Raw genomic sequence first — 22,524 nt, 5'->3', positions numbered from 1 at the left:
TAATCGAAGCGGTTTTTCAACGCGAGCGTTTTCAAGACGAGAATTTGAGCGTCGAATCGCACTCCTGACAAAGCCGAGTGGAGACTGAGTTGCTGTGTTCCAAGCTGCAGAATGTGTAATGGCGGGCGAGTCAACTAACTGCTGTGGGGGCGTCGAGTGGGTATGTATTTGATCTGAACTGTTTCTCTGTCGAAATATGCATTAGTTTTAAATGAAAATCAAATTATAACTAAGTTCTAGTTTTTCAAGCTATCGAAGGTTAAATTGTTTTTGTAAATCGGCTTAGATGCAACATATTCGATTTTGATGTGGAGATCATCATCCCCGGTATTTGGGCGATACCACTGTCGGACAATCCCGAGGTTTCGCTGATCGAGCTGTGTTTTGTTTTTTAAAGTAAGCTTAAGTAAACGCATCCTGAATCTCATTAAACATAAGATTGATGAGATATTTACAATAAATCTGTAAATTTGATATTTTCTTCTGGATGGTAACAAATCTAATAGATCAGAGTGGCACTTCAGGAATGAAACGTGTCATATCACAATAGCTACTGAGTACTGACTACTGTACCAGTTTTGTTTGCTGAATAAGCTTACCCGGGAACGTAGAAGAAGAAGTTTGCTGAATATGAATCATGACTGGAGATGATTTAGATTGTTGTTGTTACTATTGGTAAATAAGGGATCAACTCCTGTTCTTTTTGGGATACTACCATACAGCTGGAGACACTGCTACATGTGATGTAGTGTATTTGTTGTTTTAGTGATTTTTCACTACCTATTTTATTCATGTTTTTATTACTTAGTTAGTGGAAGAATCTTTTGTAATGTATGTTTGATGGTGTATGCTTTTAATTAAGCGTTGTTGACTATGAATGTAGATGTAAATGCTTGTATAACTGTGTTTTAATTTCAAATGTGTCAAGCACAAAGAGCATAATTGTAAAGTTATGATGTTGCGCTATATAAATGCTCATTTATTATTATCATTACATCTTTTCACTGTCGTATGTGAATTAATTAGAAAGAAAGACAAAATGTTGTGTTTCTATTAATATTTTTTAGGCTTGAATATATAGTTGTTTTATGTTTTATGTTCTTTTGTTTTTCAGATTGTTTGCATCCCTGATCAGAAGGCTGTTGGAACCAAGTTTTCACTTGTACCTGGAACCTCTCTTCTCAGCGGCTGCTTAACAACTGAATCAGGACCACTGGGGGAGAATGCTGGCACACTGCGAGACATCACAAATGGGGACTTCATCTCTCTCACGCTCTCGGCTGAGAATGTGGAGAAGTGTGGCAAAGTTACTCTTCCGGACGACTCCTGTCTTAGTCGCTACTTCGAAGTTCTTCACTTCTGGCTGATGAAGTTCACCACTCAGGCGTTCAACTCCAGGTCTCCAACTTCCGTGCAAGCAAAGTGTGGGCGTGTGAAAAAGGTTTACGTCAAGCTTGTGAGTAACTACAACAAACGACCAACTGAAAAGAACTGCTCGGCCTTGTTTGACTTTTTGTGTCAGCCTTTCGTGTGGAAACTTGACGTCTTGTCAAAATGCATCTCTGAACAAGATGGAATAGTGGCTGTTCCAGAGAAGCCGGCCCCTTCAACCATCCCTGCTCCTTGTGCCGTCGACGTGCCGGAGAGTGACTGTGAGATTGTTCTTCGTCAAGGCAAGACTTTATTCGACAGGGATTTGGTGAGCTGCAATACCGAAAAAGATTTGCTTGCCTACCGACTTGACAGACAGCTTAGATTGAACAGTTCTCTGGAAGAAAAGATTGAGGAACTGTCATCTTTTATGTCAAAGGACAGCAAGGGAATTCTAAAAGAGAGGAAACTGCTGGAGAAAAAGACTCTAGCACTCGAAACCAAGGTGAAGTTCCTGAGAGATAAGATTAAAACTCTCAAACAAGGAACTGTTGACAGGAAAGTTCACGAGAAGATAGTTGCAGGACTAGTGCAGAAGAGTAAGGTGCTCACCAAAGATTTCAACCAGCTGAGTCTTCAGTTTGAGGCCGGCGAGAATGAAAACGAGCGACTTAGGGAGAAAGTTGATTCCCTGGAGAAACGGGCCAACAAGCTGCGCATGTCGACCCACCGCAAACAGGACAGCATCATCAACCTCAAGGAGAAGGCGGCCGCTTCACATCAACAGCTGGAGACAGACAAGGAGGCGGGTGACGCCTACTATCAGGAGATTGTAGCCATGCTGGAACAGCAGGTGGCTGCAGGAACGCAGACAGAAGCTGAGCTGCGCACAGCTTTAGAGGACCTCCAGACCATCAGCACCCAGAACAACGGGATTTACACTGCAAATGTGCGACTGTTGTACTACGATTTGCTGGCAAAGGGCGTGTCTGCGAACACGATTCAGGACGTGGTTAGGACAGTCTTGACGCACACCACCCAGATTGATGCAGAGCACCTCAAGCTGCCGTCAAGATCAACAGCCCAGAGGATGGTGACCGAGGCAGGCCAGCTTGTGAAAGTCAGGGCGTGCTATGAACTGGCACTTCAGAATGGCAACCTTGGTCACCATTCTGATGGAACGACTAAGTCGCTTATTCATTGGGGCATGCATGTCCTTAAGTTGGACAGTGATTCAGGACCCAAGACCTTCACACTGACTGTGTCACCAGTTGCTTCGGGGAAGGCTATGGACTGTGTGCAGCAGTTCACTGAACAAATGGCTGACTTGAAGCGACTGGCGGATGAGATGGGCCTGAATGCAACTGAGGACACGTTTGCCATCACCAGAGTGACCGCCCGAATGTCGGACCGAGCTGCAAATGAGCAGCGAGTTACAAAACTGCTCATCGAAGAGAAGCGGAGGCTGCTGCATCAATCGCCAGGATGGGAGGAACTGACAGAGGAGCAGAAGACAGAGCGGGCGCAGGTTTTTCAGTTTACCTGTGCCTCCCACAAAGTCAACAACATGGCGTCTGCGATGTCTGCTGCTGCGGCTGCTTCCCTCTCTCCTGACGCTGACCCTCGGAAACTTCAGGGTGCAAAGAAGCAGATCTACGAAGTCAACAAGCTGCTTTGCACCCAGTCCCGCAAGGAATACGGCCGCGGCCTCGACTTCAAAATGTACTGCCTTGACCAGGACCAGGAGGTGTACAGGGGAACAGCTGCTCGCCTTTTCCAGCCCATTGTTGGAAACAGGTACATCGTCTTCTTCATGAACGCTACCCCAACCCTCATGTCCAAAGACCTGGTCATGGTCTACCTTCAGCAGCTGAAAGACGGGAAGGAAGGTGCAGCCTCGTTCAACAGGCTCGAGCAGTCAGTCTTCCAGGGCTACGTCAGTCCTGACGTCGAAGCTGAGCTCTGTGCCTATGCTCTGCTCCACTTCTTCGTCTGCCAGCCACTCCTGTCCAGAGCAAAGTCTGCCAAGAACCCTCTGGACATGAACTACTTCTACATGACTGCTACCATCAAACTGATGTCCTACGTTGACAACCCAGCTGCTCTACTTGAAGAGGATCCCGACATCTGGGCCGGCGCCATCAAGGAGACAGAGCCCTACCGCCCGTACATTCCTCGGATTCAAGAAATGGCCAGACAGCAGCTAGAGAAGGTAAGGATTTTATGTCTGACTATTATTTATAACTGTATACTCAAATGTAGCCATAATGAAGCTTAGTTTTACTTTGTGCTTGATATATAGAATTAGAAGCAGTGTATTTTACTTTTGAAACAGGTAGTACTAGTAGGTACACACATTTTGTTATAGATCTTTCTTATTTATTTATGTTTGTTTTGGTTATGTTTCAGGTCACTCATGTTCTTTCGATCATGGCAGCAGCAGGGAAACAGAAGCTTCAGGCCCATGCGGAGGAGCACCTACCAGGCGGCCTCTACTTCACCCCATCAGAGAGTGCGGTTCAAGCAGGACAACTGCTAGGGACTGCAACAAACGACACTGTGGAAAGTGGGTTTGGCCAGCTTGACAGACAGCAGACCATGAACCCCCAGAGGAACCCTGTCAACACAAGTGCCATCGTCTGCGCCAAGCGTGACAAGCCTGTGGCCTACGTTCTCCAGCAGGATGCTGCCATCCAGGAGCTGATGGTTGCCACTGCCAGGAAGTCTGGGGCGCGTGCAAGGAAGGAGGCCGGCACGAAGGAGAACCAGCTGCTCAAGGTTTGGCGACCTGCGTTGGAGGAGAGGCGCGAGAAGGCTGACATCCGGTGCACTAACCGAGCAAAGAAACACCAGCAGCAACAGGACATCATCAACAAGGTCATGTCAGGGAAGCTGATGCGAACGCCAGATGTGACTCACCTCACGGGCCCTGCACCGACGGCCCTGCACTGACGGAACAGCTCCAGATGTGGGGTAGTCTCTCTGGGATCGGCGAGACAGTGTGCCAGGTTGACCTGACTAGAGGATATTCCACCCTGAAAGTTCATGAGGAAGGCCAGGCTCCTGGAGCTTATTCAGGCCAACATGGACACTACCGTCCCATCACGTGACACTGTTGCTGGATTTGACAGGGCCGCCCAGGATGTAAGCAGCAGTGGGTCCAGTTCAGAGGAAACACCGTCATCAGACGAGGAGGAATTGGACGATGTGGCTCCGGAACAAAGATTTCATTTTCTTGAAGAGGAACAGTGTGTTGTGGTGGCTTTTGCCGGTGGGGTGTGGTACCCTGGGACTGTAAAGTCGATCAAGTCACCCACCAAAGCCACGATCCAGTACCTCCACCCAACCAGCCACAAAGTCCCTGTTCCAGATTGTACAGAGTTTTTCTATCCATCGAAGAAGGACGTGTTGGTGACCGATGCCGGGAGTGTGTTTCTGAGTGGACTTGCACTGGTGCCATGTGAGAAGAAGAGATTCATCCTGTCGAAATCAGTGAAGGACATTGGCGGTTTGTATTTGGCTTTTGCAAAGATGCGCAGTATCCCACTGCATGTGTTTCTCCCCAAATGTCAGTTGTCATAATGCCACTTCAACAATTGTGACTTTTGACTTTTTGTGCGCTGTGATTAAGCTGCACATACAGTACTGTATGTTATTGAAAGTTCTAATGTACTTCATGATGGAGGTGTTATCCTTTTGTGATTTAAAAACAAAAGTTTTGCACTGGTTGTGCTGCTAAATTGAGTTGACAGATCCGCCGTTTGATTTTTTAAAACTTTTTTTATTTTTAAATTTTTTTAAAAACTTATTTGGTTACTTTATTCTTTTAGTTTGGTCCATATAACAAATAGTCTCCTTGTGACTTGCCATTGGTGTCTCTGTTTTGAACAAATTTTTTATTTTTAATGGTTTTTGAAAGAATTTTTATGTGACGTAATATTTACTTTTTCCTTATTCTAACTAAAATTGATATTTTTTCCCATCAAATCTGATTGAATATGACTTAACTATGAAGAGCAGCTAATTTCCTTTAATTTGATATATTATAAGTTTATATTAAGTGAATAAATCATGTTAAAGTGAAGATCTGCATATCTGAGAAATAAGAGTATTCATAAGATGTCGGCCATTTTTTAATTTGGCTAAATTGACTTCATTAACTACTTTTTTCGCAAATAATTTCTATATACATGCGTTTTAACATTCAATAAGTACAATTAATAAAACAGTTGATGAAAAAGAACTTTTTTTGTGTTTAGTGCTCTGCACAAGTTTTTCTAAGGTGGTCTGGGGTTGGTGTGATGGACATTTCCCCCGACTTTGGTGCTTCCTAACTAAATTTCCAATAGAGCTACATCCCTAAAATTTTCGGATCCCATAGACAATATTATATTAAGCATATCTACAAAATTTCAGAAGAATAAAGACATAATTCGTTGATTTATGAATGGCCAAAGTTATGGAAAAAACGTTAAAAATGAAAATGGCCGCCGGGCCTCCCTAACAAAGGCTATCAAAGACTATGCTGTCAAAGCCAAGGTCTCAGATACATGTCTTTTCACTGCCACACATTTGCGCAAACAGCTGGCAACGCTCAGCCAAGCAATGGCAATTTCGAAATTCAATCAGGATCAGTTGGCCACATTTTTAGGCCATGACATTCGGGTGCACAGGGGCATATATCGCCAACCGCTTGAAGTCATTGAAAAATCGAAAGTCGCAAGTTTCCTGTTCAGAGTGAACAAAGGGATATCTGTGAATCTGAAGGATTTGCCTAGCAATGAAGACGAAGACATTGATGTTGACAGTTCAGATTCGGAAGAAGAGAAATCAATTGAGAGCAGCAAACAGAAATCACAAGAAGATTCTCAGACTTGCAACAAACGAGTTTCTCCACAGGGCAGTCAGAAAAAAACCTTGCAGATTGAACGACGGTACACAAAGAAAACAAGGCGCACAGTCCAAAAAAGAAGGGACTGGACAAAAGAAGAAAAAAATGCTGTCCACAGGCAGCTTGCCCACTGCATCACCATGAATCGTATCCCAAAGAAAGAAGATGCTGAGTCCGCTTTGGAGGCAGAGCCAGTGGCACTCAGGCACCGATCCTGGAAAGACATTAAGTACTGGGTTTACAACTATTTGAAGACAAACTGAGTGCAAGGACTCCCTCTCCACAAATACTCCTGCAGACCGTTTAGACCAGTACAAACCGAAGTGACCCTCCAAATACAGTGAATCTCGCTTATAAGAGCCCCAGCTTTCAAGAGCCCTCCCGGATCCCGCTTATAAGAGCCAAAGGGGCTGGGACTTTTCTTCTTTGGCATGCTCATTTCCTCCCGCTTACAATACAATACAAAACAATAAACTTTATTAATCTCTAAAAGAGAAATTACGTTGCTGAGCTTTTTTGCTTGCCCTCCGCTTATAGGAGTCGTTTATTGGACGGATGTGGCTCTTGTAAGCGGGATCCACTGTAGCACCAACAAGCAAGTTTTTGTTAGCAACGAAGGATGTTACTTATCAGGCCTGATATTGTCCGCATTTTGACCTGTTTTCGACCTCGGTTTACCTTCTGGACTATGTATAAAAGTGACACCTGATGCACAAGTAAGAAGTCATTCAATTTATTCCAAAGTATGTGTTCAGGTACGACGTTTTGACAGTTGTGGGATTCCTAAGACGACCAACTTAACTCTTAACAGTTCTCGGGTTTTGGGGTTTTCCCTTTACGTGTTATCACTTGCATACTTCAAAGCCAAACTTGAACCGCAAGAATAGAAGAAAAACTAACAAAATATATACTGTTTGAAAGAATATTGAATACTGAATTCAAAACATAAAAACATGAAACCGAAAAGTTGAAATCACATGTTTCATTCTATTAAAACAATGCAAAATCTGGTGGCGATTTCCTGCCTTTTTCTCTGTTGGCTGAACATCACTATGAAGGAATTTTTTTCATTATCACACAATTTCTCTTATTTTCTTATCATATGTCTGCTCTTATGTGTCCTTGACAATCTGCATTTACATTTTTTAGAATTTTACTGTAAATAATTAAACTAAACCGTTACGCGCTAACCTTCAACCCTCGGTCTTTTTTTCGATAGCGGACAGCTTTTAGGCTAAGAGAGCCACAGCAGGTGCCCGAAATTAACGAAACTTACACAGGCTAGTCTAGAAATGGTTCAAGGTGACTGAGGGGGTGAAACATAGAACGTTCTATTGCGCATATGAAGTAGAAAATAAATTAATGCGCCCTCCAAGTTATCTGTCAACACTGAATCATCAGTCACATAGGGCACCTTGCAAAAAGTTCTATACTCATCTTATCTTTGGACAGATTATCACCAAAAGTGAACTGCTGACCACTAATACATTGTTTGAGGCGACCGTATCGCCAAAACCTCCCAGGTTGTTCATCTTTTTAAGAAACATAGCATTAGTCACAAAGGCATGGACATCAATATCACGGCAACTAATTCAATGCGTTAGTGACGTCAGAAAAAAAAGCACAGCACATGTAATTACAATGTAAACTTTTAGTTCTTGCTACAATGGTTCCTCAGAAGGTCAAGCTTGAAACTGGTAACATTAGAATTGTACTAAAGTGCACCAGTTTTGAAACAGAAGCCTCTGAAGTACCATCGAATGTCTATATACGATGCCTTACTGAGTGAACTGGTAAGAGTTAAGGGGACGGGGGAGGCTCAGGTCTAAATCAGTAGTTTACTGGTAAAAGTTAGTGTTTATGATAAGTATGACTGTGCAGGTAGTACTTGGCGCAAAAAAATCAGTACATGTCTTGGTGAAAGCTACCGTTACTATGGAAACATTGACTGCTGTAATAAGAGGCATCTTTTATTGTTGCAGCATAAAACATCCATACATACATCCATAATATAATTTCTCGCTATCCCACTACTCCTGGAACGTTTGCCACCTTTGCATACTCTAAAAATTAAGTATCCTCCCAACTGGTACGCTTGGAATCCACACACGTTGCAAGAAATTAGTATTTTAACATTTTCAAACGTAGTAAGGCTCTTGACACTAATATTAGACCCTCTCCCTTCTAACCAAACAGACGTAATCGTTTTGGTTTTGAATCCACTGAACCGCAGGTGTACAAACATCGTGTAGCAAGCAAAAAAATGTTGTTAGTGAAAAAAGATTTATTTATTGTGGCATACCCTTTGGGGTTGTTGTTTTTTTGCCACCAAAAATGTTGGAAGTACACTGGCCTGTGCATGACCACAGCTCGTCATACGTCAATAAACAAGTGTATTTCTTTTTTGTCGGCCTGTGTATTTCTTTTTTTTGTCGGCCTGTACCTTCCCAGCGAGTCTCATGAAAGTGGCATACAGACAGAACAACACCTAGACACTGCTTTACAAGAATACACAGTCACTTTATTTCAATTGAAAATAAGGCCGACAGTACACATTTTTAAAAATAGTAAAACAAGACAACTGCACAGTGTGAGTCAAAGTTATACTGAAAAGTTACACTAAATGGCACAGGACGACAACTAAAACTACCCAGCAAAATAACCTTGTCATTAGGCAAAGTACAGTCTACAAACGTGGATCAATACACATCAATCACATAAATCTAAGACACAGTGACATTTAATTGGTCACTATAACGGAGACTGGTGTAATAATACATCAAATTTCAATGATTATGCCTGATATTGCATGAGCTTCAAGACAATGCACCACTTTTCTTTAAAACATTTACTTCTAAAAGTCATTTTGGATTAAATTTTCATACCTGTAATTAAATAATAAATAAATACATGTGTGTGAAGAAAATATGTCCGCAATTTTGAAAATGCCTGTCTGTAAAACTAAAAAGTGAAAAAAATTGAAATTGTTCCTCAGCTTTGTCGTACCCTGCACACACACACACAATCCTTACACAAGCATCTTTTTTCCCCCGGCGCTGTTCATGGTGATGCAGTGTGCTACGGGGGAAAGGTGCACATTTAATGATGTACTAATTGTGTGTACATGTATGGATATGAGTGTGTGGCCTGTTCTATGGACCGGAGTTTTGTAAACGTGGTTGTGGGGTTAGCAAATGTTTGACTATTGGTACTATTATTAATCAGGGACGTATATCACAGGGTCTGATATACGTCCCTGTATTAGTACAGTGCTTTTCGTCTGCTGCTATTTGTTGATAGTACTGTGTATGTGGATGGCACTGTGCGGTCTGTTCCCAGCTGAAAAAAATGAAAAAGTATTGTATTGTGGTTTTTGCTGGTTCTTGAGTTTTTAATATTGTTGAAATGTATCATGGACTTCTTGCGCAAAGATTTTTTTTTTTTTTTTTTGTGGGGGGGGGGGGGGGGGGGGGGGATTCTTGGCAGGATGCTTGTGGTTTGTCATACAGTTGCGAAATAAGACAGGGGTGGGGGTGTTGAGGGTTGTAAGGATGCTTTATGAACTGTTATCAGTTTTATGTGATTATTATTATTGTCTTCTGTTGTGGTATTGTATTATTAAGTATTACTACATGTATTGTTTGGTGCTTTTTGTATTACTGTACTGCTTTGCGGCGTTTACCGTACATCATTTTTTTAAGCTTAGAAGACAGGCATTAGTGGGCTTGAATGTGTGCTTGAGTGCGCGAGCATATGGATTTCCATTTGGATGTGTAAGTGGGAAGAGTATGTCGACTGAAGATGGACATATGTTATACGGATGTTACTCTGATCTCCCTCTCTGTCCTCTTCTCATCAGATCTAGCGTGAATTCGCTGTTGTGTTATTGTTATCGCTATTATTATTGTTGTTATTATATTATTACTTCTGTTCTGCATTTTGATTGTTCTTAATTTTTTTTTATTGAATTCTTTGCTTTCTGTTTGTTTACCTTGTATGATGTGCCCGTGTCTGTTTTTCCCCTTTTTTATTTCCATCTAGTCTACGCATGCATGTGTCCTTCTCCATTTTGAGTATATTGTCAGTGACTGGGTGCTTTGATTATAGTTATCTCATCTTATATCGTCGGTGGAAGTCGGATACCTCGTATCTCATTTTTTGCAGTTTTGAGAAAATCAAGAAAAACTGTTTTAAAAAATCAGTTCATTGCAAATCTGTGATTGGTTTGCGTTAGTGCATAGGTTACCTCTTCAGGAGTTGTGTTATACGGATAATTACTTGCCACATTAAAATAACGAACACTCATGCACAGATACGAGGTTTCTGATACTACACACTGAAAGAGACGTGCAGTTACAAGGCGGTAAGAGCGATACGAGGTTTCGTCACACAAGGATAAACGCACTTCATACAAAGGTGCAGTTACAAGGTTTTGACAGAAAGATGGGTAAAAAAATAATGAATTAGAAGGCGCGAAAGTCCGTTTTCGCACCAAAAGTGAGTTACGAGGTATCCGACTTCCACCGACGATATTATGCTTACTGTTTGTACCCATGTTATGTTAAACAACAGATAAATAAATCAAAAAAAGTATTGTGTTGTAGTTGGGTTTTTAATTTTGTTGTAAGGTATCATGCCACATAAATTCCCTGTTATTGTTATCGCTATTATTGTTTTTATCAGTACTATTATTATTATAAATGCATGCAAGTATTATTGCTTCTGCATTTTGATGGTTCTTAATATTTTTATTTTTTTGTTATTGGATTCTTTGCTTTTTGTTTGTTTACATTATATGCTGCACCTATGGAGTGTTTCTTCGCTTAACTCTGAGAACTGTGCCATGAATTTGTTTTGTTTTTTTATTTGTTTTTCTCCATCTAATCTACGCGTGCATGTGTCCTCCATTTTGAGTATATTGTCAGTGACTCTGTGGGTGCTTTGACCATAGTTGCAATTGTCCCATCTTGTATTATGCTTACTGTTTGTACAGATATTATATATGTTTGTTATATATATTGTTATATAGTTGTCTCATCTTGTATTATACTTACTATTCATGCATAGCCATGTTATGTCTGTTTGCATTGTCTGACTGCAACTGTGTTCAGGCTGTGTGCGTATGTATGTTCTTGTTTAGTACATTTTCTTGTTGTGGTGTACTTTGCTTGTTTTGTCTTATGATGCTGATGCTGTAGTTGAGGAGTCGGTTGATTATGGTTGTTTTCCTTATATTCTATGTTCTTCATATTTTTCTGTGTACTTGTATTTTGTACTAGGGATTTTTTTTTTTTTAGATTTGGCGTAGATGTTCAAAGTAATGAAATAATAATAAAAATTACAATACATAAACATTTTGACAACCATGTAAATTTGCGTAAAGGTTGAATAATGTTTAGTTGAGTTGAGTAGCTTCATAAGTGTTTGAGTTAATGTTTTGCATTATTGGTTGAAAGTGTTAATATACAAGTTGGTCAATTTACATCTTGAGTTATATACTTGGTAAAATGTGCGTGAATATGGGCGAATCAAACATAAATCTGCCACTGTCATGCCAAACTGCACAGTAAAACAAACAGGATAATGTTGACAAAAACAAGGAAAATATGCTAACTAAAAAAACAACTTTTTCAGGATTTCTGCCTACCTCAACTTTGTTAGATATTTTCTTTTCGTTTACAAAAAAAAAGTAAACATGAAAAATATTCACTTCCACGTGTTTCCACGTGAGTCGATATACAAGAGTGGTACCCTCTTTTTATGAATTCCAATGGAAAGGGGAAGTTGTTCACTGTAAGAAGAATTTCCCTATAAAAGGGTTGATTCGTATCATACAGTCAATCCATTGGAAACTGAAACCTGTTCACTATAAGCAAAAATTACTATAAGAGAGTTGACAATTAGCGGGTTCCACTGTACAAGGCCATGTTGATGTAATTATGCACAAGAATGGGACATAGAGGCAATAATATCCACTACTGTGACTCGCACAGACAAACTGGGTTCTCACACAGACAACTGGGTTTGAAACCCGGTTTGTTAGTTTAACCAGCAGGTTTGTGTACCAATGAACCCAGATGTCAAAAGGAACCCACTTGGTTGAGGTCACGTTGTTCACACACACACCGTTATAATCGTAAAATCTGGTGATTTCTTGAATCACAAGGTGCTAATTGATCTACTGCTTCATCTGAAAAATTCTTGTTGCAGTGGAACTGCTGGAACCGAGTTGACCAAAATTTGAAAATAAACCCAGTTTGTGGCTTTTGCATGTATGTGTGTGTATGTGTGTGTGTGTGTGTGTGTGTGTGTGTGTGTGTGTGTGTGTGTGTGTGTGTGTGTGTGTGTGTATGTGATATGGAATAATGAATTAAAACCAACAAAACTCGTTTGCTTTCATGTTTCAAGAGGTGAACGGCAGGAGGACTTGAGAGTTTCAATGGCTTACCGTAGGCTACGACGTCAGGACAACGAAAAGAAGCGTTATCTCAACGTTGCGGATGCGAACAGAGAAATGACAGAATCAAGACAATCCTACGGAGGTTTACTGGGAAGTGAACAAGAAACATTCCTGCCTTTGGTCATCATGTCTCGAGTGTGAAATTTAGAACGCTGTACAAATAAAATAAAACAGTGAGCAACTGAAAACAAAGCGTACGTTTCTGTAATGTTTCGGTAATGAGTCGTTGCTGTTTGGAAGCTTTACATTTGTTTTGTTTTTAATATATATTACTGTATTGTTGTTGTGCCCGCTATAACTGCGTTGATGACGATATTCTGTCAAAACCACTGCCTTTACTTGCCAGATAAGTTACACGACAAATGTGATTAGCATTTCAATTGCATTTTACTGATCAATTTGATAATTACGCATATGCATATTGCTAATGTACAGCTTGACAGCATTGCCCTTTGCTTTATTTGCGCACGTCTTGCCGCCAGCATGGGTTGAAAAGTCCATTGATGTGCTGTGTTTTGTTATTGTTATTACATTCACAGTAAAAAATGACAAAACAAAGCATATTTATAGACTTCTAACAACCATCTATGGGCTAACAAGACTGTGCAGATCGAGTACATGAATAGAGCCGTCATTCTATCCGAATCAGTGGTATTGGTATATTTCCTGCAACTTATTGGCATTTTGCTGGCAATGGTAAAGACAGAAATATGGCATTTTGCCGGGCCACAACTGGCCCGGTAATTTCAGCAGGTAAAGGGCCATTAACGGAAAATATATGGAAAAAAGTTTTTTTTATATGGAACTAAAAACCTGCAAAATGCTGGCAAAATGCTGGCGAAATGCTGGCAAAATGCTGGGTTTTTGATGGCAAGCCATCAATAAGCCATCAAATAAATGATGGGTTTTTGCTGGCAAAATTCTGGCAAAATGATGGCAAGCCATCAAAAAGCCATCAAATAAATGATGGGTTTTTGCTGGCAAAATTCTGGCAAAATGATGGCAAGCCATCAAAAAGCCATCAAATAAATGATGGGTTTTTGCTGGAAAATTGCTGGCAAATTGCTGGCAAAATGATGGCAAGCCATCAAAAAGCCAGCAAATAAATGATGGGTTTTTGCTGGCAAAGTGCTGGCTTGCCAGTGATGGCCCATCAATTTGCCAATGTGCATACGGGTAATATGCCAGCATTGGGCCATAAGTGGGCCTTTGATGGCAGTAGTTCTGGCAACTGGCATTGCCATCAAAACGCCAGCAGTGGCCCAGTTCTGGCATGTTTATTGGGAGTGTGACTGCTATTTTTTTTGTTTGTTTGTTTGCTTAACACCCAGCCGACCACGAAGGGCCATATCAGGGCGGTGCTGCTTTGACATATAACGTGCGCCACACACAAGACAGAAGTCGCAGCACAGGCTTCATGTCTCACCCAGTCACATTATTCTGACACCGAACCAACCAGTCCTAGCACTAACCCCATAATGCCAGACGCCAGGCGGAGCAGCCACTAGATTGCCAATTTTAAAGTCTTAGGTATGACCCGGCCGGGGTTCGAACCCACGACCTCCCGATCACGGGGCGGACGCCTTACCACTAGGCCAACCGTGCCGGTCTGCAATTTTATGGCACTATGCTCTGACAGTGAGTGAGAGACACACTGTTTTGAATATTAAACAGATTCAGAGTTCTCAGACTCCATCTCAGACACGGACTCCTGGGGGAACAGGCTGCCACCTTCTCTCTATGCGTCCGACTCCGATTCATGGGCTGACAGGTTGCCTCCATCACTCTTTGGGTCCGATCCCGACATACCTGACTCGGAGTCGGATGCACCGCCATCGGATTCATGGGGTGATGTGTTGCCGCCTTCTCTCTTGGAGTCTGATTCTGACATGGACGTCTCTTCAGTCCCCGTTGACGTTGTGGTTAGTTGGTGGTTAATTTTTGTTTTTAATTTAAATTGCAATTTCAAAAAATATTAGTTCCTATATTCGCTGACATGTTATGTAGTAAATAGATAGCAGAAAAAGCGCTTTTTCTGAAACCCAAAATAATACATGTAAAGACAAATGAAATAAGCAAAGATATGCTTTTGTGTTCAGACGCAGTCTTCTGATCCGCCTCCGGACAGTGGATCGAGTTTCACTTTCGACTCCAGGTGTCTTTGTGGTGAGTTGGCGAACCACCAATGGGCGCTGCACGACACTTGCTGTTATCCACCGGAGGTAAGAAGCTCTTTCATTTGTTTTTACACCTGACAACTATAGACTGTCAATATTTAACCTCAACATGACAGGACGTTTACGTCAAGGAATAGAAGAACGCGCATGCGCAAGCTCACTGAATACGCACGCAATGCTTCACTACCAGACATACATATTATCTCTTGGATTATCGCTTACATCCTTCTTGTGTGTGTAATTATTTGTGGAAAGCTGCACTTCAATGTGTTGCTTGGACTGTTTTGTGTATTGTGACAGTTTTTTGGATTGTATTTCTCAATGGTTTAGGTGAGTGAACAGTTTTTCTTTCATCGGTATTTGCGTCCACGCATACAGCGGAAAGACAATGGCGGCCCTTCATGATGAGTCAGATAGCGAACGAAAGGAATGCGCAGATTTGTCGCGTAGTGGGGCTAACTATGGAGTGCAAGAGATGTTTTTCGGAGTTGATGCGACGACTATTTGATAGTATGGAGAAAAGGATGCATCATTTAGCAGAGAGTGACAGCCGAGTGTTGAACACGAGAATGAAGCCAGTTCCGACAGGGTCGGACATTTCTCTGGCATTGTCGCTGACAGGGTCAGCGAAGATAACACAAATGAGCTCGCCAGGGGCGAGGAGGAAGATGAGAAAAGCGTTTTTCAAGTGGTGGTGGAAAACGCTAACAGTACCACTAGTAAACCTGATATTATATGGACACTCTGGAATTAAAGCCAGTTCCGACAGGGTCGGAAACTTCTCTGGCATTGTCGCTGACAGGGTCAGCAAAGAAGACAAAAATGAGCTCGCCAGGGGCGAGGAGGAAGATAGTTAGTTAGCTGTTGCTTTTCGGGTCCAGCGGACCATAATAGGCCAAATCAGGACCCCACAAGTTAACCATTGCACATTTTTAGATTAAAACACTTCTAATACATAAAATCCGTAACGTCACCCGAAGGCAACAAAAAAGTCAAAGCAAAACCCTTTATGTCAAATAAACTAGGTTGTTTTTAAAATTCAAATCTTAAAATAAAGACCAGACTCCTTTAAAAACCCAAAAAGAGCTGAAGAGCTGACCTCTGTAAAAATACTTTTCAAGCTCGAGGTGCCAAAATACTTTTTTCGTTGATCATACAGATCAGCACACTCGGTGAGAAAATGACTCACAGTAAAACAGAGGTCCTTAAAAATGTTTTCATTATAAGCTTCAGGAATCATGTTGGTGGGCTCCAGCCTAATAACCAGGCTGCAACCACACCTGGACAGGTCGCGGCTACCATTGCCGGTACTGCTCGCGGGACAGCCAGGCCTTGGGTTTCCCCAGGCCCGCAACAAGCTGCTCAGCAGCATCTGAGGAACCCCACCGCACTACCTGGTCCTGCATGTGGGCGCGAACGACATCGCCCGGGTAGACCAGAAGCAGTGGCTACAGGAACTTGATGAACTTGTCTGCTTCATCAGGGCGTACTATCCGGGGGCGATCTTGGTGTGGTCGGACATGCTACCCCGCTTGGCATGGCGGCATGCCCACACCCTGCAAGGTGCGGAAAAATCGCGTCAAAGGCTCAATCGGAGGACCAGGGGCCGAATCCTGAAAGAGAACGGCCAAGTAGTATATCACCAGAACATTGGCATGGACTGCCTCCTCCCTGATGGTGTCCACCTCAACCATAGGGGAAACGAACTGTTCAAAGAAAACTTGGAGCAGCAACTCACAAACATTGTCTCAATTTAGACGTGTCTAGTATACGGATTGGCGGAACACCTAATACATAGCTGTTAGTAGCGGGAGATAAGCATGGTAAAGGGGGACACTGCATTCTGCTGTATTTTGGTAGATTGTTACCGGACTTCCACATGGTCCGCCACGAGTGTGGATATCAAACAAACTTGTGAATCAGGTACATGCACATTCTTTTTCTATGATCATTTAATATGCCAATGATTGTGTAAACAAGCTGCCTGGTGGGAGATATATATAATATACATTTCTATTCTGTTGTTAAAACTTCAATATCTGCTATAACTAAGGCAACAACAAAAAAATAGTCTTTATGGTATCCCGACCGACCCTATTTTTTCGCGCAACTCTAGACTTTTTTTTGGCATTTGGGAAAAATTTTTAAAAATCTTAGTTTTTGGCAAAATAACTTAAAAATATGGATTTTTGGAGAAAAAATAAAAAATAAAAAACCCTATTTTTTGGGCCTATGTTACCGTAAACAGATTTTGTTGTTGTTGTTGGCCTAACGGATAGTCTTGTGGTCCATCACCAAAGACAGCACACAGTCCCTGCTAGAAGAAATGAAACGGGTGAAAATCGACTTCCGCTTCTTAAAGGAGCATTGTGAAGACAGGAAAAGAAAGATGAAGAAGTGGACTCAGCTGGGAGGCAAACAACAAACACCCTTCTGATCAAACTCTTCAGTGGCGTGTACAGCCGTTCACAAATATTGGTTGTTTCTTTTTCCTATTCATGGCATTGAGAGGTAGTGTATGTTTACACGAGCACACATGCAATCCATTGTGAACTATTTGTAAATGGTTGCTAATTGTTTGTGCAATCCATTGTGAACTATTTGTAACTGGTTGCTAATTGTTTGTGCAATCCATTGTGAACTATTTGTAACTGGTTGCTAATTGTTTGTGCAATCCATTGTGAACTATTTGTAAATGGTTGCTAATTGTTTGTGCAATCCATTGTGAACTATTTGTAACTGGTTGCTAATTGTTTGTGCAATACATTGTGAACTATTTGTAACTGGTTGCTAATTGTTTGTGCAATCCATTGTGAACTATTTGTAACTGGTTGCTAATTGTTTGTGCAATCCATTGTGAACTATTTGTAACTGGTTGCTAATTGTTTGTGCAATCCATTGTGAACTATTTGTAACTGGTTGCTAATTGTTTGTGCAATCATTGTGAACTATTTGTAAATGGTTGCTAATTGTTTGTGCAATCCATTGTGAACTATTTGTAACTGGTTGCTAATTGTTTGTGCAATCCATTGTGAACTATTTGTAACTGGTTGCTAATTGTTTGTGCAATCCATTGTGAACTATTTGTAAATGGTTGCTTTCTTTATTTGGTGTTTAACATCGTTTTCAACCAAGAAGGTTATATTGCGACGGGGAAAGGGGAGATGGGATAGAGCCACTTGTTAATTGCTTCTTGTTCACAAAAGCACTAATCAAAAAATTGCTCCAGGGGCTTGCAACATAGTACAATATATTACCTTACTGGGTAACTGGTTGCTAATTGTTTGTGCAATCCATTGTGAACTATTTCTAACTGGTTGCTAATTATTTGTACAATCCATTGTGAGTTATTTGTAACTGGTTGCTAATTGTTTGTTTGTTTGATCTGAGAAAAGTCATAAAAAAATTGAACATCACGACAATTCTAGAGGAGGGACCCAGGGACATGGCACAGCTTCAAAAGCTACCCATGGACTACCTGCGGAAGACCCTCCAACGGAAAACTGGCCTAAAATATCCCAAGGTCTCAAAAGACTTCCTGATTCAGGAGATGATGACAGCACCACAAGCTATGTCAATACAGCACCACATGCTATGTTAATACAGCATCACAGGCTATATCAAAACAGCACCACAGGCTATGTCAATACAGCACCACAGGCTATGTCTTTCTTTCTTTCTTTATTTGGTGTTTAACGTACAGGCCATGTCAATACAGCATCACAGGCTATGTCAATACAGCACCACAGGCTATGTCAATACAGCACCACAGGCTATGTCAATACAGCACCACAGGCTATGTCTTTCTTTCTTTATTTATTTGGTGTTTAACGTACAGGCTATGTCAATACAGCATCACAGGCTATGTTGATGACAACACCACAGGCTACGTAGATGACAGCACCACAGGCTATGTTAATACAGCATCACAGGCTATGTTAATACAGCATCACAGGCTATGTTAATACAGCATCACAGGCTATGTCAAAACAGCACCACAGGCTATGTCAATACAGCACCACAGGCTATGTTAATTAGCTATGCCATATTGACTGTAAGAACCATTGGAAAAGCAGTATTTTGCTCAGTCACCAACTTGAAAAATAAAAATAAAAACTGTTACTGTGTTCATGTGAGTTATTCTTTGCAATTCTGAATGATGAATGAATGATTAGTTGTGTTCTGTGTTGTGTTATTATATACTGTTCAAAAAAAGAAACGCATAGCTTGTAATATTTGGATAATTTAGTTATATGGCAACAAGGATATCCACCAAACTGCAGAAAATGTTTATCTGGTCGTCGACCTTTCGTCCATTGCCACAAGTGAGCTCTTCACGTGACGCATGCGTTATCAGTGGCTACAATGTCAAAATTTCTCATTTGGCATAACCACTCGTCATGCTTCAGTGTAATCTCGTGAAACTCGGGGAATATTGAGCTCTCACCATGTCTTCCAAAACCCATAAAAGCGGATTGTTCGCCACAAAGAAATCAGACGACAATTCAGCGACGAAAGATGGCCCGATTGAGCAGAGAAGACCGCCAAATTGCATTGGGTCGTTTACAAGCAGGCCACAGTCAAAGTGCAATCGCCAGGCACTTCCACGTGTCCCAGAGCACCATCAGTAGACTGTGGGTCAGGTTTCAAGCCACTGGCTCCGTTGCTGACTTGCCACGAGCGGGAAGACCAAGGGCGACAACTGCTGCTCACGACCGCTTCATACGGCTCCGCCACCTCCGGAATCGTTTCCTGTCGGCCTCATCTTCTGTCCAGGCTCTCCCCGGGCCACACCGATTATCGGACCAGACCGTGCGGAACCGCCTGCATGAAGCTGGTTTGAGAGCTCGCAGACCTCACAGAGGAGCTGTCCTCACCCGCCGCCATCGCCAGAACCGAGTGCAGTAGGGCAACCAGCACCTTCGCTGGACCGTCCGGAATCACTGGAGACACGTGTGGTTCAGCGACGAGTCCTACGTCCTGCTCCAGCGACATGATGGTCGGAGGAGGGTCTACCGGAGAGTAAACGAATGTTACGCGCCCAACTGTGTGGATGAGGCACCCGTTCATGGTGGTGGAGGCGTCATGGTGTGGGGGGCGATCAATACCGCTGGAAGGAGCACCCTGGTGCACGTCCAAGGGCGCATAACTGCCCAGCGATACGTGGAGGAAATTCTGCGCCCACACGCCCTTCCTCTTCTGGCTGACCAGGATGCCATATTCCAGCAGGACAACGCTCGCCCGCACACAGCACGACTCACCACCCAGTTCCTCACCGACCACCATCTCCAGGTGCTTCCCTGGCCATCCATGTCGCCAGACATGAACCCGATAGAACACCTCTGGGATGAATTGGACAGACGTGTGCGCAGGCGAGAAGAAGCGCCGGCAAATCACCGCGATCTATTGCAGGCACTTCAGGAGGAGTGGGACACCATCCCACAGCAAGATATCCGGCATCTGATCCAGTCCATGCCCAGAAGGTGCCGGGCAGTTGTTGCTGCTCAAGGCAGTCACACCCCCTACTGACTTGACAGCCTCGGCACCCAATCGTATTGATTGACTGATTGATTTGAAGATGCAAATGAACTGTGTGTGCATTCAACTGTGTCCATACCAAATTTCAAACAAATAATCTAAATATTGGATTTTCTGTTCATTTTTTCGAAAAATAAAACAAATTTGGCAAGTAGCAACTATGCGTTTCTTTTTTTGAACAGTATACTTAATAACATTATGGCATCTAATGTCATCAAGGACCTGCTATCATTGAATTTTAGTGTGCATAGTTCTAATAACTACTATTATGGCATCTAACGCCACCAACAAGGACATCCACTGTTGTTACATGTTTCAACGAGGATGAAAGAACGTATACCTCTGAGACCCGGGAATGTATTTTTGAATTTCTTCAGCTCAATGTGCCTTCGCGAAGTATTTGCCCGGTCATTGAATGTGTCTTGGCGTTAGCTGGGAAAAAAGTCCACAGGTTGCCCTCGAAAACCGCAATCTTAGATATTAACGTCGAGAGACTTGTGCTGGCCCAGAAACAGCTGGCTGAGCAACTTCCTTCAAAAGAAAACACAACACTGTACACTGATGAAACCAGCAAGTTTGGTGTGAAGTATTCAGGGTACCATGCGAGTGATGAAGAGGGACATCTCTACGTTTTAGGGATGCGAAACATTGCAACAAAATCAGCGAGTGACACTCTCTCAGGTCTGAAAGAGATCCTGGATGACCTAAACAGAAGAAGTGAAGCACAAGATGACATGCAATCCAAGAAAATCTTAATGAACATCACAGCTACCATGTCTGATAGGGCAGCCACTGAGGTCAAGTTCAATTCGTTACTTGAAGATCTTCGAAAAGACATGTTGCCTCAGGTCAAGGAAAATTGGGAGGAGCTGTCAGATGCAGATTAGCTGGCTGCCAGTCAACTGCTGAATTTCTTCTGCGGCTTGCACAGTCGGGTGCATTTTGCAGAGGCTGCTTCCTCGTCATTGTCCGAGCTTGACAGAGGTGTGTTTGAAGATAATCCGCCAGTTTTCGACAAAAGTTTCTACAAAGTCAAGGAATCTGGTACGGCACGTCTTGTCCGCACAGCTTCCAATGCCCTTGCAAGAGGTGGAGATGAGAAAAGTGGCCGTTATGGAGACTTCAAAGCCTACATTGCAGGACATATACGTGAAAAAGGTCTGCACTCCATGCCACTCGAGTCGTACCATGGCAATCGGTTCAATATTCTCTTTGAGAACTCTGTAGCGTTTTTCTTCCTTCACAAAAAAGTACGAGACTACCTTAGGAACCAGAGCAACAACCTATTGAAAGCCGTATTCCACGATGTGAACGTAGCACAATATATCGCAGGAACAAAAGCTCTTGGGCTTGTATCGCGTTATATTACTTGCCCGCTCTGGTCTCTGTTTTTGTTTGTTTTTTGTTGCTTAACGCCCAGCCGACCACGAAGGGCCATATCAGGGCGGTGGTCTCTGTTGGAATCCAAAGAAGTTCACATTTTCCAAATGAACGAATACTACTGGCTTCTAGTAGAAAAGTTGGACTATGCTGTTGAAAATCTGGAAGAGTTCATGCGAGGTGATGTCTTGATTTTTGGAGAAGCAACACGTGTCAAAGCGGATGTCATGCTCGACACCCTTCTGGAACAGTGGGAGCATGATGACAAGGTCGAAGTATGTTTGAGCGTTATCCTCCCAGCGTTGGCTATGGTCACAAAGAAGCTCTTCAAGGATCACCTGCCCGGAGGAAGATGGGAAACTGTGACTGATGACATGAGATCTAAATCGAGAGGAACTCAAAAGCACAATAAGTTCGCAGAATCTGTCTTCGGCTACTTGGACCAGCTGCTTCGAAAACGCCCAAACATGTCTGCTCTCTCGTCTGAGGCCTACCTCATGTTCCTGTCAAACAGGACATTACTTTGGCTCAAGAGCAAAAGCGAAACAGATCGAGTTAAGCTCATTAAAGATGCTCGGAAAGACGCTCCGTCCATGAAGAAAACGTTCAAAGAAAGGCAAGCAGAAATCAAGAGACGCCATCTCCTTGCTCTTGAGGAGGCAGCCCGGAAACATGAAGAACAGAAACGGAGGAAGATCCTTACTCTG

At 42.5% G+C, this 22,524-nt stretch overlaps 1 protein-coding gene and 1 long non-coding RNA gene across 2 annotated transcripts in view; one reads left to right on the top strand and one right to left on the bottom strand.

Annotated features, from left to right (window-relative positions):
* Nucleotides 1-22,524, bottom strand: part of LOC138972661 (uncharacterized) — a 392,401-nt gene that overhangs the window by 363,064 nt on the left and 6,813 nt on the right. The window lies entirely within an intron of this gene.
* The window catches only part of LOC138972657 (uncharacterized), a 39,782-nt gene that overhangs the window by 14,002 nt on the left and 3,256 nt on the right, over nucleotides 1-22,524 (top strand). The window contains exon 2 of the mRNA XM_070345313.1: nucleotides 14,822-14,944. Coding sequence (XP_070201414.1) covers nucleotides 14,822-14,944 — 123 coding nt within the window. The remainder of the gene's footprint in view (nucleotides 1-14,821; nucleotides 14,945-22,524) is intronic.

This window comes from Littorina saxatilis, linkage group LG8, assembly GCF_037325665.1.
Source record: "Littorina saxatilis isolate snail1 linkage group LG8, US_GU_Lsax_2.0, whole genome shotgun sequence".
Lineage (NCBI taxonomy): Eukaryota > Metazoa > Mollusca > Gastropoda > Littorinimorpha > Littorinidae > Littorina > Littorina saxatilis.
The sequence above is the reverse complement of the archived record's forward strand: the minus strand, read 5'-3'. Positions and strand labels throughout refer to the sequence as shown.